Source organism: Macaca nemestrina, chromosome 7 (genome assembly GCF_043159975.1).
Source record: "Macaca nemestrina isolate mMacNem1 chromosome 7, mMacNem.hap1, whole genome shotgun sequence".
Lineage (NCBI taxonomy): Eukaryota > Metazoa > Chordata > Mammalia > Primates > Cercopithecidae > Macaca > Macaca nemestrina.
In genome coordinates, this window is record NC_092131.1 from 140,222,807 (window position 1) to 140,243,664 (window position 20,858).

At 36.1% G+C, this 20,858-nt stretch overlaps 1 protein-coding gene across 7 annotated transcripts in view; it reads left to right on the forward strand.

The window, feature by feature from the left end:
• The window catches only part of LOC105489206 (vacuolar protein sorting 13 homolog C), a 196,008-nt gene that overhangs the window by 168,635 nt on the left and 6,515 nt on the right, over positions 1–20,858 (forward strand). For 4 of the 7 annotated variants that reach the window (XM_011753896.2, XM_011753907.2, XM_011753902.3 and 1 more), the window contains 4 exons: positions 1,210–1,255; positions 3,571–3,694; positions 4,408–4,522; positions 9,704–9,792. In XM_011753896.2, the coding sequence (XP_011752198.2) occupies positions 1,210–1,255; positions 3,571–3,694; positions 4,408–4,522; positions 9,704–9,792 (374 nt within the window). Of the gene's footprint in view, positions 1–1,209; positions 1,256–3,570; positions 3,695–4,407; positions 4,523–5,236; positions 9,224–9,703; positions 9,793–20,858 lie in introns of those variants that run through there. The other 3 variants (XM_071101246.1, XM_071101247.1, XR_011626463.1) reach the window with 2 other exon arrangements.

The window sequence follows — 20,858 nt, forward strand, 5'->3', positions numbered from 1 at the left end:
TTCTCTGCTGAATCTAAGAAATCTGCAACTAAAAAAAAAAAATTTTTTTCTAGCTGGTTGTGTGAAACTTAGAATGCTACTTATGAGTTTAGGCCTGTCAGAATAGAAATAATGATAAATTATGGACTTTCCAGTTTCCTTTTTGCTCCCCTTCCCCATTGTCACCACCAGATCTATCCCCTGAATTGCCAGATTTCATAAAACTGTAATGATGATAAGTTAGCACTGGTGTAGAAGGTGAGGAAGTGAGAAGCAGAGATACATGGTACCGATGGAAACTAGAGAGAGAAGGAGCTCTTCAGGTCATCAGCGATTGACTGTTTCTGTGGAAGGGATGTGTGAAAGTTAATTGTTGATAAACCAGGAACTGCCTTTCATTACTTTTTAATACGTTTAAAATTATACTGCTTAATTATATAGGTGATGTATGAATATTCTTGTAAATAATTGTAAGAACTTAAAAGTTATTCTGTTGATAAGTAAATAAAACATTATGAGTAAGGCTAGAATACTATTTAATCACCTCTCATCTGTTTCCAATTTAAGTGTGTATCCATCAGTTCCCTTTCTGTGTGTTTATAGAATATACAGGTAGTTTTACTACCATTACTTCACAATGATTAAGAATGTATTAGAATATTCATGTTTTAATTTTGGAAATGATTTCAGGAAACTGCTGTGTTTTTTGATGGTAATTTGTAATGTTGGGTGTTATAGTCACTAAGGCACTTTGTTTGCCAGGTTATTAGCTATCCTTGGGAGGGCCCTTTATTTTCAGTTTTCTACACTTCCACTGAGTTACAATGTAATCTCCTTAAAATTTATAATTAGATCATAAATATTATTTGGCTCGGCTCACTCATTTTGCTGATGTGGAAACTGAGACTTAAAGAGATTTCATCAACTGCCCGTGGTTACATAGCTGATTGGGATCATAGCCAGATTCAAAATCCTTTTATCTGCTTTACTCATATTTCTTTTATAAAATTTTATTCCTGCTAGGAATAAATTATTTAAGATTTGCTGTGATATATTATTTGAAAAATCATAGTGCTAACTTACATGTGTATGTTGTTTACATTATCAAGTTAAGTCTTCAATTTTTTTTGTTGTTGTTATTTCCAGTATGTCTGTAGAGACCTCTAGTGGTTGGTTTAAAATTAAACACCTTCCATTCAGTCTAGACTATATGATTGATTTCTCTTTCAGGGAGTTGTTGGTGGAGTGACTGGAATAATAACAAAACCTGTGGAAGGTACGTTGAAAATATTTCCTTCCTTTACAAAGTCTGAAGACTTGATAACTTAGTAAACATAATAGATGTTATTGCTGCTGATACTTGATTGAGAAAATTACTGACTGAATTTTATATTCGTAGCCTTAAGTTGCTCAATGAACGTATTTTCCTCAGAAAGTAGAGAGGTTAAGTAGTGGATCTTGCTTTAGACTTTGAATGATATTTTTAGCAGGGCCAGAGATAAACTAGATTTGTTTGGGCCCTCAGTAGCAATTTACTCATTTTTGCTATTGCTGTTTTTATCCCATTTAAAAAGCACATTGCTTATTCAGTGCAATCCCTATCAAAATCCCAGTTTGTTTCTTTGCAGAAATTGACAAGCCAAGTCCAAAATTTATATGGCAATTCCGAGGATCCAAAATAGCCAAAAAAGTCTTGAAAAAGAACAAGGTTGGAGGACTTCTACTTCCCAAATTCAAAACTTACTGTAAAGCTACAGTAACTGAGACAGTGTAGTACTAACATAAGGATAGACATATAGAACAGTGGGATACAATCGAAGATCCAGAAATAGACTCTTACTTATGGTTAACTGATCTTCGACAAGGAAGTCAAGATAATTCAATAGGAAAGAACCGTCTTCAACAGATTTGCTGGGACAACTTCATATCTATGAGCAAAAGAACAAAATTGGACCCCTACCTGTACTATATATAAAAAATGAGTTCACAATGGATTAAATACCTAAATGTAAGAGTAAAACTGTTAAACTCAGAGGAAAATATAGGAGTAAATCTTCATGACTTTGGATTAGGCCAAACTTTGCTAGAAAAGATGCGTAAATTGGACTTCATCAAATACATAAATTGAACTTCATCCGCATTTAAAATTTTTGTGCTTCAAAGGACAACCATGAAGAAAGGGAAAAGACAGCCCACGGAATGGAAGAAAATTTTTGCAAGTCATATACGTGATAAAAGACATATCTAGAACATATAGAGAACTATTAAAAATCAATAATAAAAAGACAACACAATTTTAAATGAGCAAAAGATATGAATAGACATTTCTCCAGAGAAGATATACAGATGGCCAATAAACACATAAAAGGACGTTAAACATCGTTAGTCAATAGGGAAATGCGAGTCAAAACTATAATGAGATACCATTTCACACCTACTGAAATGGCTAGAATCAAGTGTTAAGAGGATGCGGAGAAATTGGAACCCTCATACACTACCAGTGGGACTGTAAAATAATGCAGTCATTTTGGAGGAAAGTAGTCTGTCAGTGCTTCAAAAAGTTAAACACAGAGTCACCATGTGTCCCAGCAATTCTACTCCTAGGTTTACACCCAGAAGAATTGAAAACAGGTGTTCAAACTGCACAAATGTTCATAGCACCATTATTCAGAATAACCAAAAGATGGAAACAACCCAAATGTCCATCACCTGATGCATGAATAAACAAAAGGTGATATTTCCATACATTAGAATAGTAGTCATAAAAAGGAATCATGTACTGGTACTTGTTACAAAATGGATGAACCTTGAAACAAAAGTCACAATACACCACATATTACATAATTCCATTTGTCTGAAATGTCCAGAATAGGTAAATCCATAGGGATTGAAAGAATCTCTAGGTGGTTACCTAGTCTGGAGGTGGGGAGGGGCAGGGAGGAATGGAGGTACACTGGGTGGGATTTGGTGGGGAGAGGTTGGGGGAAATAGGGAATGATTGCTAATGGAAAGGGGGTTTCTTTTTAAAATGATAAACATTTTTAAAAATGGATTGTGGTGATTGTTGTGCAAGTCTGAACATACTAAAAGCTAATTTATCCTAAAATTTAATTTGTACATTTTAAGTGGTAAATTTTATGGTATATGAACTGTATTTCAATAAAGTTGTTATATATATTTTTAAAAGCACACTCCTTGAAAAATCTGATGGTCAGCATTAAAAAAGAGAATGTTTTCTGATTCCTTCTTACACCTGCAAGTTACAGGTACTGATGAGACTCCTAGATCAGTAGTTCTCAAACTTGAGCATGTGTCAGGATCACCTGGAGTGCTTATTAAAACATAAATGCTGGCCCCGCCCCCAGAGTTTCTGATTCACTAGGTCTGGGGTGGGGCCAAGAATGTGCATTTCTAACACACTTTGAGAACCACTATTTTATCACATTAGGATTACATTTAACTTCTTTAGAAAGCCACATTTTTGTAACTTCCTGAGTAAAACAGTTCAGTATCTGACCCAGGTTTTGGTTGAGTTCAAACTTGCTCATTTAAAAATATCTTTATCCGTTCATTGTCATTGGTTTTCTGAAGGTGCCAAAAAGGAAGGAGCTGCTGGATTCTTTAAAGGAATTGGAAAAGGGCTTGTGGGTGCCGTGGCTCGTCCAACTGGTGGAATCATAGATATGGCCAGTAGTACTTTCCAAGGCATTCAGAGGTAATTGAGTACATACTGTGTTCAAGGTATGTGTCTGTGTGCTAATTATTACAAGGAATACATAAATAGATTAGATTATTTGAGTGCTTCTAAGGATCTTAAAGTCTCATTGAAAGCTGTGGTAGCTTTAAACATAGACTGCCACCAGAAAGGAATATGAAAAGACATTTTTTGTGAACATGGTGAAACCCCATCTCTACTGAAAATACAAAAATTAGCTGGGCGTGGTGGTGGGCGCCTGTAATCCTAGCTACTCGGGAGGCTGAGGCATGAGAATCGCTTGAACCCAGGAGGCAGAGGTTGCAGTGAGCTGAGCTGAGATCGTGCCACTGCACTCCAGCCTGGGCGACAGGGTGAGACTTTGTCTCAAAAAAAAAAAGAAAAGACAAGACGTATTTTGTGGCTGAATTTCCCCTTTATTCAACAAATGTTTATTACCTACCATGTGCCAAGCACTGTGCTAGACACCAAGGATACAAAGAGTCGATGAGCTAGGCCCTGCTTTTATTATTTTGATATTTCTTTTTATTTTAGAAAAGGTTGGGGGACTTGGAGTCAGACAGACTTGGTTTTGATACTTTTGCGTTATTTGGGGAAAGTTATTTAAAATTACTGATTGTTTTTTGTGAAATATTTATATATTTAATCAACACACACATTATTTTGAAAGACTCTCACATAATTTCTTACACTTACTCTGATGCCTTATTCAGGGCAGCAGAATCAACTGAGGAGGTATCTAGTCTCCGTCCCCCTCGCCTGATCCACGAAGATGGCATCATTCGTCCATATGACAGACAGGAATCTGAGGGCTCGGACTTACTTGAGGTAAATTCTGTTCTTCATGGTCACGAGTGAAATGGAATTTTAATGATTTCTAGGCCCAGGATTTCATGGGTGGTTCTTAAAGTTTCTGATTCACGAACTTCTTTAAGTGTTATACATAGTTTGTAGAGTAGAATTTGATTATTTGTTTTTCATTTTAGCATGTGTTAAATGGAAAATACAGGTGTTTTTTTTTTCTACATAGGAGCAAAGCTTTTGTCGTGCGCAGAAAAGATAATGTTAACTCCTAGGTTATGTCACTATTTCTGCGATAGCTCATTTAGTTAATACTGTTAATTTTGGTTTCCTGCTTTGTAGCTAATTATTGGAACTTCATTGCTTCATTTCTCCAAACCAAATTAATTTATTTGCACTGCTTTGTAAATCTAGATTTATTTCAGTAAATAGAACTAGATGAGAGAATAAAAGATTATATATAATTATGATCTTGTTAAACCTTGAAGAAAATTTAAGAGCTTTTTGACTTTTATTTTAGTTTTAACTTGATTATATTTCGATAATATATACATATATAAATTGCTATTCTCCCATGACAGGCTTTCCCCCAAAAGAAATTTATTAATATTTTTCTGCCTTGACTTTAAAATAAAATGCCTCTTAATTGTTCTTCCTTTGGTTTTTATTGTATATGATTACATTTTATCTATCTTTCTGCATGCTTCTAACTTTATTTTCTTTGTTTTTCTGCCTGCACAGCAAGAACTGGAAATACAGGAATAAATGTTTCCTAAACTACTACTTGATTTCATCCTTAAAAATCAAAACAAACTGTGGTATTAATTGACTGTGTCTGAATTCCATTGTCAATTTTAATGAAATTTTCTTTAAAACTCTCACCTCCATCTGAACTTTTCATAGTAGTGGCTTGACTACAAATAAAAACTTGTGGTATCCCTGGTAATACTGTACTGAAATAAGAGATTAGTATAAAATATTAAAGGATGCAGAGAATCAACTCTCTTCTCCATTTAATAGATGAAAGACTATATTGAGCTCAGAAACAGATATTGTTATTATCATTTCAAAAAGTTTATCTTATGGTGTTCATGTGCATTTCAGGTAAAATTGAAAAACAGGACAATTATTATGTCCAATTTAGTGAATATGTTTATGTTTGTGAGTCGTGATGATGGAATTACGTAGCTTTCTGTTTCACAAATGACTCTAAATTTACTTAAGTTACAGGGCTATTAACTGGAGCATCTGCTTTAATAATTGAATTGTCAGTTGCTCTGAGCCTGCCCTTAGACCTCAAATAATAGTTGGCACATGAATTTTGAGGATGTTTCCTCACCCCTCTTTTTCCTGTTTAACCCCTTGTTACTGTTGCTAAATAAATGATAGTCATTTTCTAATTATGTTATATACATTTTCAGCCTTTAGCATTTCTGCTTTTCAAATATTGAATCTCCTTGTTGGTTATACTTATTTCATAATTATTAGTTCTAATTAATGTAAATAGAAGTTGAATATGTAATTATGCAGATTGCTATGTGGCACTTGAATACATAGATTTCTTTATTTTCAAAAACCAACCTTTTGCTTTTAAATCCTTAGAGAGGTTTTATTGTCTTAATGAGAGAAAAAATAATTATAAATCATTATTTTTGAAATTAGTACCCTGTTAGTTCTCAACATAAGTTATGTTTCAATTTCTTTCTTTGTAATAGATGATGGAAATGTTTAATTTAACAGTGTCTTATCTAGCAACTTTCATGTTTCACCTCAGAAACGAAGCCAAAGTATAAACAGATTTAGTGTGTTGTGTATTTGAAGAGAATGAAACTATTAACATATAATTGTTCAGTTGGATTATGTATTTTAAGGATTGCAGTTATCAAAATAATAAATTGAATGTTTTATGTTTAAAATAAGCACTTTAAAGAAGAAAGACTGACATCCAAAAACCAGCCTGTGCTAGAAATACAAAGGAAATTACTTCTGTCCTTAAGGGACCAAGTATAACAAAACATGTAAATGTTAAAAGTAGCTGACAAACCTTTCTTTTGCCTAATTTAGCGATGGCAAAAATGTCACCACATGCAGTTTTCTGGGAGAGTCAAGCACAAATAACTAATTCAAGATGCTGACTTAAATCATCTCCAATAGTTACCCTTCCTGAGATTCTAAAAGTAACAATTTTTAATTTTACTGGTTGTATTGCTATTTTAATGAGACTTACTTTTGAAAACTCCTGTAACTTAAGATTTTTTCTTGTTTTGTTTAGTTCTTTATTAATTTTTTCCTTGTGATATCTTTTTATACTTCTGTCAAAAAGCACAAAACTTCAAGAAACTTTTAATTATTTTTCTAAATGTATAATCTTGTCTGATTTCTTAGTTTTAATTAAGATATCAGACAACTTTTAAAACTTTAATGCATTATTATAATTACTGGAAGAAATAGAATGATTATACACTAATGAGAGGACTTGGTAGTTTTTGCCGTGGATGTCAAGTGTGGGCATGGATAATTGAGATATTTAGGCTATTTCATTCTTTGCCCATCTTGCTGTGATCAGTCAGTTGGGTAAAAATATTTGTTGATTATTTAGTCTGTACTGGATACAAAAGAAACCTTCTGTCCTTAAGGGACCAAGTATAACAAAACATGGAAATATTAAAGAACATTAGAGTATAAAATTATATCCTTTTAGCCCTTCGTAATATGGCCAAATTCTAAATAATTTATTTGGAGATCTTTTGATCCTCGTTTTCCTTTTTCTCCTAAGTAGTACTCTGTATTCTTCAATACGTAGCTTTGAGAGTTACTAAATCATATGTTTTCATGAGATGTACTATTCTACTTATCCTCTAATCTTCATATATATTTATACACACACACACATATATACACACATACATATATACACACACACATATACATACACACACATACATATACACATACACACATATATACACACATACACACATATACATATATACACACATATACACACACATATACACATGCATGTACACATATATACACACATGTATACATACATGCACATATATACACATATACATACATATATACACATATATACACACCATACATATATACACATATACACAAATATATACACACATACATATATATACACACACCATATATATATACACATATATATAGATACATTATATGTATGTATGTATAGTCATTTAATACTCATTTTGGTTCACATACTTATGATCATACAACATTTAAAACCACATTTCTTGCTTTTTAGTTTTAGTTGTATTTTTCCATGTTCTTAGAAATGCGTCATTAACATTTTTAATTCTTGTATTACCATCTATTGAGGTAACATTACATTGTGTTTTTAACTCCTCTTAATACATGACATTAAATTTGTTTATTATTTTACTAACAGTAATAGTGCTGTAATAAACATCATTATACATTTTGGTTTTTTATATCTTGTTTGCTTTTTCATATTTCTGTAGAATTTACTTGAAAAAATTGAATTACTGGGTAAAGGGCTTTTGCAAAGTATTGTTAAATTCCTCAAGTTGCATTTTTGGGAAGGGGACGTGAATATTTTATCAACTAATTTGGTCTCCTGCTGCCATTAGTAACTGAATGTCTTAATCTGAATCTCAGAGTGCAGTGGGTTTTTAGTAGTGCTGAGAACAAGTTTTCTAAAGTGTATTGTGGTGATAAATTATATTTTAAAAGCTCTCAATGGCTTGAAGCACAATAGCCTAATAAGTAACGAAAATGCATACAAGATAGAAAGTGGGTAGTATTTCTTGTACTTGCATTTCACATCTAAATATTTTAACGTATTTAAATTTCAAGCTGATGATAAATGCATTACATTATTAAATTCATTTCCCATTTTCTCTTTGAAAAAATTAAGGCATAAATGTTAAAAGATTTTAGCTAATTCGCACAAGTGAATTGTGAAACAAGTAAGTATTGCTGTGAAATCTGCAGTCCTCTCTGAGACTCATTCTGAAGATGAGATCCCAGTTCTTTGTGGATTCCTCTTCCTTATTCATGGCTTTTTGCAATTGTCAAGGAATGACTAGGTACCAAGCAACTTTAAAAAATGTATATTTAAGCATTGAAATAATACCAAGTGTGATTTCTCTGTGGTTATATTGATTATATTATCCTTTTAATAATATTGGCATTATATTCTTGGTCATAAAATGTTAAGGTCTTATTTATTCAGTATATTTATGTTCTGTATTTTCATATATATTATCTATTTTCAACCATGCATTATATATAATGTCAGTAATAGTATTTCATTAGCATTCATTATTAAAAAAATTTTGTTTTTAATATTTGACTAATTCAAGTCACAATACTGTTGAGATAGCTGAAAAGGAAAATAAATGTGTTTTAATGTACTACTACTTATACTTGTATTACTTTATGCTGATACTTGTTTTTAGAAATAAATTGTGCCAGCTATTTTGAAATCTTAGAAATTGTTCATATTAATATTGTCATATTTTCTTTTCTATAAGAAATATAATTTGATATATAAATATACTTCTCCATGCATGTTTAACCTATGAGATCAAATGTTCGAAGCATTAAACATTAATTATCTTGGAATTTTATTATGTGTATAATATCTATTAATAACTGTATGTAAACCAGTGGTTCTTAATCTTTGAAGAGATCACAGACCCCCCCCATGATTAAAAAAAAAAAAAAGAACTGACAAAAAATATGAACTGTGTTCTGAAAAAAGTTTTAGAACCACATTTTCAAAATTTTCTATTTTATATTAGGTAGTTCAGAGACCCACCCCAGCGTCCTACCAATGACCCCTATTTCAAAGCCCCTGTAATGTTAATGTAGTTATTTTATATTAGCATATGTTTCTTAATTAAAATGTGTGATAATTCCTGGTAGATATTTTAATATTTCTAAGTTACTACAGAACAAAATATATTTTGCCAGAAGACCACTTGGTAAGCATTTAATACATGGTTTTCTTTTAAGGCTGCAGTGGAAGTTAACTTACAAACATGCTGTGAATATTTTTCTAGCTTCATGTACCAGTATGTAGAATTGTGCTTTTATTTTTAATAAATGTTTTCCTAACACTATTATTATAATTAGATAATATACAGTATTGTAAATACTACTGAAATGCATATACTTCCCAAATCTAGAGCCTGGTTTCCTTTTCAGAATCATATCAAAAAGTTGGAAGGAGAGACTTACCGATACCACTGTGCTATTCCTGGAAGCAAGAAGACAATCCTTATGGTTACAAATAGGTACTGACTTAAAGTGACATTTTTCCAAATACTACTTAGCTGCATAGGTCACAAGAATTTTGAAGGCTAAAATGGTAGAAGATTTGGAGAATTGTACTTGAAATTCTCCAAAGTGAATGGCAAAATGTTCATTTTCATAGAATCTCAACAATACAGATCTAAATACGTCCTTTGAGATTTTCTGTTCCAACCTCCTCATCTTAAAGATGCTGAAACTGAGACTCAGTGTGGCTTAGGGACTTACCCAAGTTACACAACTACTGAGAGAATCTAGAACAGGCTTTATACCTGTAATAGTGATACCCTTATTCTTGAATTACAAGTCCAGTTATGGAGGATTAATTCATGAATCACCTTTCTTACTAAGTTTTATTTTGAGTGATTAGCATACCACTTTTAAAGGATGGCATTACTTCTATATGTTTATCTCAGCTTTTCCTAAGCATTTGGTTGTGGTAGATAATTTTTCTAATTACAAGAACTTAGACTAAACTACGAAGCTTATTTTCCTGGGATTTATCCTAGATAGTAAACTTATCCCAAAATGACAATTATAGATTAATAATTTTCAGAACTTTGTTAGTGATGAGCTTTATAAGAGTAAGGCGGGGGGCGGAGCAAGATGGCCGAATAGGAGCAGCTCCAGTCTCCAACTCCCAGCGCGAGCGACACAGAAGACCGGTGATTTCTGCATTTTCAACTGAGGTACTGGGTTCATCTCACTGGGGAGTGCCGGATGATCGGTGCTGGTCAGCTGCTGCAGCCCGACCAGCAAGAGCTGAAGCAGGGCGAGGCATTGCCTCACCTGGGAAGCGCAAGGGGGAAGGGAGTCCCTTTTCCTAGCCAGGGGAACTGAGACACACAACACCTGGAAAATCGGGTAACTCCCACCCCAATACTGCGCTTTAAGCAAACAGGCACACCAGGAGATCATATCCCACACCTGGCCGGGAGGGTCCCACACCCACGGAGCCTCCCTCATTGCTAGCGCAGCAGTCTGTGATCTACCGGCAAGGCAGCAGCGAGGCTGGGGGAGGGGCGCCCGCCATTGCTGAGGCTTAAGTAGGTAAACAAAGCTGCTGGGAAGCTCGAACTGGGTGGAGCTCACAGCAGCTCAAGGAAACCTGCCTGTCTCTGTAGACTCCACCTCTGGGGACCGGGCACAGTAAACTAAAGAAATGCAGCAGACACCTCTGCAGACGCAAACGACTCTGTCTGACAGCTTTGAAGAGAGCAGTGGATCTCCCAAAACGGAGGTTGAGATCTGAGAAGGGACAGACTCCCTGCTCAAGTGGGTCCCTGACCCCTGAGTAGCCTAACTGGGAGACATCCCCCACTAGGGGCAGTCTGACACCCCACACCTCACAGGGAGGAGTACACCCCTGAGAGGAAGCCTCCAAAGCAAGAATCAGACAGGTACACTCGCTGTTCAGAAATACTCTATCTTCTGCAGCCTCTGCTGCTGATACCCAGGCAAACAGGGTCTGGAGTGGACCTCAAGCAATCTCCAACAGACCTACAGCTGAGGGTCCTGACTGTTAGAAGGAAAACTATCAAACAGGAAGGACACCTACACCAAAACCCCATCAGTACATCACCATCATCAAAGACCAGAGGCAGATAAAACCACAAAGATGGGGAAAAAGCAGGGCAGAAAAGCTGGAAATTCAAAAAATAAGAGCGCATCTCCCCCGGCAAAGGAGCGCAGCTCATCGCCAGCAATGGATCAAAGCTGGACGGAGAATGACTTTGACGAGATGAGAGAAGAAGGCTTCAGTCCATCAAATTTCTCAGAGCTAAAGGAGGAATTACGTACCCAGCACAAAGAAACTAAAAATCTTGAAAAAAAAGTGGAAGAATTGATGGCTAGAGTAATTAATGCAGAGAAGGTCCTAAACGAAATGAAAGAGATGAAAACCTTGACACGAGAAATACGTGACAAATGCACAAGCTTCAGTAACCGACTCGATCAACTGGAAGAAAGAGTATCAGTGATTGAGGATCAAATGAATGAAATGAAGCGAGAAGAGAAACCAAAAGGAAAAAGAAGAAAAAGAAATGAACAAAGCCTGCAAGAAGTATGGGATTATGTAAAAAGACCAAATCTACGTCTGATTGGGGTGCCTGAAAGTGAGGGGGAAAATGGAACCAAGTTGGAAAACACTCTTCAGGATATCATCCAGGAGAACTTCCCCAACCTAGTAGGGCAGGCCAACATTCAAATCCAGGAAATACAGAGCACGCCACAAAGATACTCCTCGAGAAGAGCAACTCCAAGACACATAATTGCCAGATTCACCAAAGTTGAAATGAAGGAAAAAATCTTAAGGGCAGCCAGAGAGAAAGGTCGGGTTACCCACAAAGGGAAGCCCATCAGACTAACAGCAGATCTCTCAGCAGAAACTCTCCAAGCCAGAAGAGAGTGGGGGCCAATATTCAACATTCTTAAAGAAAAGAATTTTAAACCCAGAATTTCATATCCAGCCAAACTAAGTTTCATAAGTGAAGGAGAAATAAAATCCTTTACAGAAAAGCAAATGCTTAGAGATTTTGTCACCACTAGGCCTGCCTTACAAGAGACCCTGAAGGAAGCACTCAACATGGAAAGGAACAACCGGAACCAGCCATTGCAAAAACATGCCAAAATGTAAAGACCATCGAGGCTAGGAAGAAACTGCATCAACTAACGAGCAAAATAACCAGTTAATATCATAATGGCAGGATCAGGTTCACACATAACAATATTAACCTTAAATGTAAATGGACTAAATGCTCCAATTAAAAGACACAGACTGGCAAACTGGATAAAGAGTCAAGACCCATCAGTCTGCTGTATTCAGGAGACCCATCTCACACGCAGAGACATACATAGGCTCAAAATAAAGGGATGGAGGAAGATTTACCAAGCAAATGGAGAACAAAAAAAAGCAGGGGTTGCAATACTAGTCTCTGATAAAACAGACTTTAAACCATCAAAGATCAAAAGAGACAAAGAAGGCCATTACATAATGGTAAAGGGATCAATTCAACAGGAAGAGCTAACTATCCTAAATATATATGCACCCAATACAGGAGCACCCAGATTCATAAAGCAAGTCCTTAGAGACTTACAAAGAGACTTAGACTCCCATACAATAATAATGGGAGACTTCAACACTCCACTGTCAACATTAGACAGATCAACGAGACAGAAAGTTAACAAGGATATCCAGGAATTGAACTCATCTCTGCAGCAAGCAGACCTAATAGACATCTATAGAACTCTCCACCCCAAATCAACAGAATATACATTCTTCTCAGCACCACATCATACTTACTCCAAAATTGACCACGTAATTGGAAGTAAAGCACTCCTCAGCAAATGTACAAGAACAGAAATTATAACAAACTGTCTCTCAGACCACAGTGCAATCAAACTAGAACTCAGGACTAAGAAACTCAATCAAAACCGCTCAACTACATGGAAACTGAACAACCTGCTCCTGAATGACTACTGGGTACATAACGAAATGAAGGCAGAAATAAAGATGTTCTTTGAAACCAATGAGAACAAAGATACAACATACCAGAATCTCTGGGACACATTTAAAGCAGTGTGTAGAGGGCAATTTATAGCACTAAATGCCCACAAGAGAAAGCAGGAAAGATCTAAAATTGACACTCTAACATCGCAATTAAAAGAACTAGAGAAGCAAGAGCAAACACATTCGAAAGCTAGCAGAAGGCAAGAAATAACTAAGATCAGAGCAGAACTGAAAGAGATAGAGACACAAAAAACCCTCCAAAAAATCAATGAATCCAGGAGTTGGTTTTTTGAAAAGATCAACAAAATTGACAGACCACTAGCCAGACTAATAAAGAAGAAAAGAGAGAAGAATCAAATCGACGCAATTAAAAATGATAAAGGGGATATCACCACCGACCCCACAGAAATACAAACTACCATCAGAGAATACTATAAACACCTCTACGCAAATAAACTGGAAAATCTAGAAGAAATGGATAATTTCCTGGACACTTACACTCTTCCAAGACTAAACCAGGAAGAAGTTGAATCCCTGAATAGACCAATAGCAGGCTCTGAAATTGAGGCAACAATTAATAGCCTACCAACCAAAAAAAGTCCAGGACCAGATGGATTCACAGCTGAATTCTACCAGAGGTACAAGGAGGAGTTGGTACCATTCCTTCTGAAACTATTCCAATCAATAGAAAAAGAGGGAATCCTCCCTAACTCATTTTATGAGGCCAACATCATCCTGATACCAAAGCCTGGCAGAGACACAACAAAAAAGAATTTTAGACCAATATCCCTGATGAACATCGATGCAAAAATCCTCAATAAAATACTGGCAAACCGGATTCAGCAACACATCAAAAAGCTTATCCACCATGATCAAGTGGGCTTCATCCCTGGGATGCAAGGCTGGTTCAACATTCGCAAATCAATAAACATAATCCAGCATATAAACAGAACCAAAGACAAGAACCATATGATTATCTCAATTGATGCAGAAAAGGCTTTTGACAAAATTCAACAGCCCTTCATGCTAAAAACGCTCAATAAATTCGGTATTGATGGAACGTACCTCAAAATAATAAGAGCTATTTATGACAAACCCACAGCCAATATCATACTGAATGGGCAAAAACTGGAAAAATTCCCTTTGAAAACTGGCACAAGACAGGGATGCCCTCTCTTACCACTCCTATTCAACATAGTGTTAGAAGTTCTGGCTAGGGCAATCAGGCAAGAGAAAGAAATCAAGGGTATTCAGTTAGGAAAAGAAGAAGTCAAATTGTCCCTGTTTGCAGATGACATGATTGTATATTTAGAAAACCCCATTGTCTCAGCCCAAAATCTCCTTAAGCTGATAAGCAACTTCAGCAAAGTCTCAGGATACAAAATTAATGTGCAAAAATCACAAGCGTTCTTATACACCAGTAACAGACAAACAGAGAGCCAAATCAGGAATGAACTTCCATTCACAATTGCTTCAAAGAGAATAAAATACCTAGGAATCCAACTTACAAGGGATGTAAAGGACCTCTTCAAGGAGAACTACAAACCACTGCTCAGTGAAATAAAAGAGGACACAAACAAATGGAAGAACATACCATGCTCATGGATAGGAAGAATCAATATCGTGAAAATGGCCATACTGCCCAAGGTAATTTATAGATTCAATGCCATCCCCATCAAGCTACCAATGAGTTTCTTCACAGAATTGGAAAAAACTGCTTTAAAGTTCATATGGAACCAAAAAAGAGCCCGCATCTCCAAGACAACCCTAAGTCAAAAGAACAAAGCTGGAGGCATCACGCTACCTGACTTCAAACTATACTACAAGGCTACAGTAACCAAAACAGCATGGTACTGGTACCAAAACAGAGATATAGACCAATGGAACAGAACAGAGTCCTCAGAAATAATACCACACATCTACAGCCATCTGATCTTTGACAAACCTGAGAGAAACAAGAAATGGGGAAAGGATTCCCTATTTAATAAATGGTGCTGGGAAAATTGGCTAGCCATAAGTAGAAAGCTGAAACTGGATCCTTTCCTTACTCCTTATATGAAAATTAATTCAAGATGGATTAGAGACTTAAATGTTAGACCTAATACCATAAAAATCCTAGAGGAAAACCTAGGTAGTACCATTCAGGACATAGGCATGGGCAAAGACTTCATGTCTAAAACACCAAAAGCAACGGCAGCAAAAGCCAAAATTGACAAATGGGATCTCATTAAACTAAAGAGCTTCTGCACAGCAAAAGAAACTACCATCAGAGTGAACAGGCAACCTACAGAATGGGAGAAAATTTTTGCAATCTACTCATCTGACAAAGGGCTAATATCCAGAACCTACAAAGAACTCAAACAAATTTACAAGAAAAAAACAAACAACCCCATCAAAAAGTGGGCAAAGGATATGAACAGACATTTCTCAAAAGAAGACATTCATACAGCCAAAAGACACATGAAAAAGTGCTCATCATCACTGGCCATCAGAGAAATGCAAATCAAAACCACAATGAGATACCATCTCACACCAGTTAGAATGGCGATCATTAAAAAGTCAGGAAACAACAGGTGCTGGAGAGGATGTGGAGAAATAGGAACACTTTTACACTGTTGGTGGGATTGTAAACTAGTTCAACCATTGTGGAAAACAGTATGGCGATTCCTCAAGGATCTAGAACTAGATGTACCATATGACCCAGCCATCCCATTACTGGGTATATACCCAAAGGATTATAAATTATGCTGTTATAAAGACACATGCACACGTATGTTTATTGCGGCACTATTCACAATAGCAAAGACTTGGAATCAACCCAAATGTCCATCAGTGACAGATTGGATTAAGAAAATGTGGCACATATACACCATGGAATACTATGCAGCCATAAAAAAGGATGAGTTTGAGTCCTTTGTAGGGACTTGGATGCAGCTGGAATCCATCATTCTTAGCAAACTATCACAAGAACAGAAAACCAAACACCGCATGTTCTCACTCATAGGTGGGAACTGAACAATGAGATCACTTGGACTCAGGAAGGGGAACATCACACACCGGGGCCTATCATGGGGAGGGGGGAGGGGGGAGGGAGGAGGGATTGCATTGGGAGTTATACCTGATGTTAATGACGAGTTGATGGGTGCAGCACAGCAACATGGCACAAGTATACATATGTAACAAACCTGCACGTTATGCACATGTACCCTACAACTTAAAGTATAATAATAATAAATAAATTAAAAAAAAAAAAAGAGTAAGGCAAAGTTCTTACAGTAGGCAAAATGTGCATTAGATTCCTCATGACTGCATTTAAATTTATTTGAATGGGAAGAAAGGAAAGCTGAATGACAGGATAAGAGGTTAACCAGTCATGTAAGAATCCTCATGTAAGAGAGGATTCTCCAGTCATGCGATTTGCTCATTAGTTAAGAGGTAAAAATATTCACAAAACAATCTAAAAAGCAGATTTTATGACCTTGACAAGTAATCACTTATTTTTTATGTCCATAATTTTGTTGTCTTCAGTAGATTAAGCCAAAACAATGTTTATTTGTTCTTAGATATTGTATTTAGCTGTTGCAATGTGTTAATTCATTTTAAAATTATATCGCTTTTATATAATTCAGTACTAGGCAATGAGAATCAATTTGGGGTGTTTTTGGTAATGTGTATTACTTTAGTACTTATTTGATTTAAGCCATTCTATGGGAGTATTACTGTATACATTATATATTTGATTTTTCTTCAAGTACATTGAAAAATAATCATTTAAAATCTAGTTACTGATGGAGTTGTTTAGGAGGTAATTAGTAAAATATACCTGACCAGTAAATACTATGAGTTGGTTTCCTTGCTAACCTTACTTAGTACTCTTTTCTTTTCTCTTTTCTCTTCTCTTGTTTTCTTTCTTCTCCTCTCCTCTCCTTGTCTTTTCTTTTTCCTTTTCTTTCTCCCCCCCCCTTTTTTTTTTTTTTGAGACAGGGTTTCACTCTGTCACCCAGGCTGGAGTCCAGTGGTGCGATCTCAGCTCACTGCAACCTCCACCTCCTGGGTTCAAATGATTCTTGTGCCTCAGCCTCCCCAGTAGCTGGGATTACAGGCATGCACCACTGTGCCCGGCTAATTTTTGTATTTTTATTAGAGACAGGGTTTTGTTATGTTGGCCAGGCTAGTCTTGAACTCCTGGCCTCAAGTGATCCGCCCACCTTGGCCTCCCAAAGTGCCAGGATTACAGGCATGAGCAACAGCACCTGGCCTTAGTAGACTCTTTCTAACAAGAATTTATTTGATTGAGGTAGTTATTATGGTAATCAGTTAGACCTTTAATGATTACATTAAAACACTAGCATTTCTTCCAAATTTAGTGTTCTTAAAAATAACATTTTCTTTTTTAAAGATATGGCCAGGCTAGACTCAAACTCCTGGACTCAGGTGATCCTCCAGCCTCAGCCTGCTGAGTAGCCTGGACTATAGACATGCGTGCACCACCACATCCAAAATAATTTTTATTGCTAAAGTTATGGCTATTCATTGTAGATAACATAGATCAGGAGTCAACAAACTTTCTTTAAAGGGACAGATAGTAAAATTTAGGGTTTAAGGGCCATACTGTGTTTCTCAACCTTTTATTTTTGCCCTTATAGTAAGAAAACAGCTATGAACAATATATACAAGAATGACATAGCTGTGTTCCAGTAAAATTTTATATATTAAAACAGGTCTTGGGCTGGATTTGACTTGAAGAGCACAGTTTGGTCACCCCAGTATTAACAATAAGGAGATGAAAATAGGCTGGGTGTGGTGGCTCAAGCCTGTAATCCCAGTACTTTGAGAGGCTGAGGCAGGCAGATCACTTGAGGTCGGGAGTTCAAGACCAGCCTGGTCAACCTGGTGAAACCTCATCTGTACTAAAATGCAAAAAATTAGCTGGACTTGGTGGCGCATGCCTGTAATCCCAGCTATCTGGGAGGCTGACGCAGGAGAATCACTTAAACCTGGGAGGCGAACGTTGTAGTGAACCAAGGTTGCACCACTGCACTCCAGCCTGGGCACCAGAGCAAGACTCTGTCTCAAAAAAAAAAAGAAAGAAAATGAAAATAACTAACCATACATACATTCTGGTTTGCCTAGGACACAGTAGGTTTGCTTGCACGTTTTGTCCCTATGAAATTATCAATAGCTATTCCTTTCATTCTTAAAAACATCCTGGTTTGAATAACAGATTATATGATAACCCCTAAAAATATCCTTTACAAGCAATCTCAGCACCCAGAGATAACCACATTAGCTGGCACATTTTATGAAAACTATGTACAAAAAAATGCATTATTACATTTTAGTCTTGTCAGTTTTTCATTTTCAATATAATGTGATCATCTTTCCAAAGCATTAAATATTCTTTGACAACGTGATTTTTAATGACTGCATAATTTTGTATTTGTGGATATACTATAATTTATTCAAATACTCTCTTGTTATTGGCCATTTTTCCCTAATATCTTATTGTTATATATTTGTAACTAAATATTTTTTCTATTATTTTATTAGAATAAAATTTTAAAAGTGGGATTGCTAATTTAAAAGTTGTGAAGATTTTTGAGTTCCTTTCTGTATATCGCCAAGTCATTTTTCAGAAAGGTTGTATCAGTTTTTTACATACCACCCAACAATATAGGAAAGTGTTCTTTCTCCTGTGTTTTGCTGAGACTAGGTTTTATCATTTAAACTTATTTTTTGCTAGCTTGATGGGTAGAAAATAATTTTTTGTTTTAATTAGCATTTCTTTGATTACTGTTGAGCATGAACTTTTTAATATATCATCATCTGTTTATATTTGCTAATTTGTGAATTACTTGTTCATACTCTTTGCTCATTTTTCATTGGTATGTTAGTCTTTTTCTTACTGAATTTAAAGAACATTTTGCAAATTAATGATATTAGCCCTTTTTGTCAAATGTATTATTGACATGTTAATGATTACTAATTGAGTTTCTCAGTATATAGCTTTTTTTAATTTTGAAATTCACCCAAAACTTAGTCCCTTAATGTTTTTTTTTCTAATGAGTTTTTAAAAACAAAACACAAGTTCTCATGACCTAAATTTCTTAGACTATAGCTTTGCTAGTTGGTCCTAACTCTGCTGTAGTTTATTTTAGTAATCTTTATTGAGAAATTGATTATTGAGCACATTAAAAAAAAATCAACATATGACAAATACAGGGACACAGAGATAAAGTTACATCTCTGTCCCTTCCCTATTTTAATGGGTGGGGGACTACAAATTATCAGTGACATCACAGTATGATAGGTGCTAAGAAAAGCGATGGACAGTCTCTGAGGACATATGGAAAACGGTTGGTACAGTAAGATGGGGACCACAGTATCACGGGAAAAGTGTCAGGGAGGCTTTTATAGATGAGGGAGGGCTTGAGCTGAGTCTTGAGTATGTAGCTCTTGCATAGGTAAACTAGAGGCAAGCGGAGGCATACAACACTATGGTACTTTGACCAGTAAGATCAGTGTGGAATGGCTGGATGTAGGGTGTTAGTGTTGGGAGATGAGTCATAGGTAACAGCTCATAAGATTTTAAGGGTTTAGGTTGTATCATTAATGTGATGGAGAATCACTGGTTTTTGCTTAAGGTCTAGTCTGCTATTTTATTTTTTTGAAACAAGTTCTCATTTTCATTGCCCAATCTGGAGTGCAGTGGCTCGATCGTGGTTCACTGCATTCTTGACTTCTCTGGGCTCAGGTGATTCTCCCACCTCAGCCTCTCACATACTTGGTACCACAGGCATGCACCAGCTAATTCTTTTGTATTTTTGGTAGAGATGGAGTCTCACTATGTTGCCCAGGCTGGTCTTGAACTCTAGGCTCAAGCAGTCCTCCTGCCTTGGTCTCCCAAAGTGCTGGGATTACAGGCATGAGCCATCACACCTGGCTGTCCGTTGTTTTTTTGTTTGATATCACTTGTAGCTTCTCACACAGAATAGTACACACGTGAGTAATCTCTCTTTTTTTCTATCCCACAGAAGGTTTGTAAACAAGTAATATGATGAGGCTTATAGTTTTAAAGATCCTTGGCGGTTTGGATGTTATACTGGAAGAGAATCAGTCCGGAGGCAAGGAGACCAGTTAGAGACTGTATAAGTTTTCTGTTGCTGCACAACAAATTACCACAGAATCCACTTCAAAGCTCATTTGCTATTGTTGGCAGAATTCTAAGATCCCTGTTTCTTTGACCTCTGTCAGCCAGCAGGCTGCTCTTAGCTCCTAGAAACTACCCTTATTCCGACCCAGCAAGGATGCTTTGAATCTCTGACTTCTTGGTGTCTTACCCAGGTTTAGAGTCCATGAACTTAGGTCAGGCCCACCTACATAAACAATTTTGGCTTAAAGTCACCTGTGCCTTATAACAAAACCTAATCTTGGAAGTGAAATCCATTATATTCAAAATCCAGGGGACTGTACAGAGATATATACCAGGGTTGGGGAATCTTGGGGACCGTCTTAGAATTCTGTCCACCATAAAGACCGTGG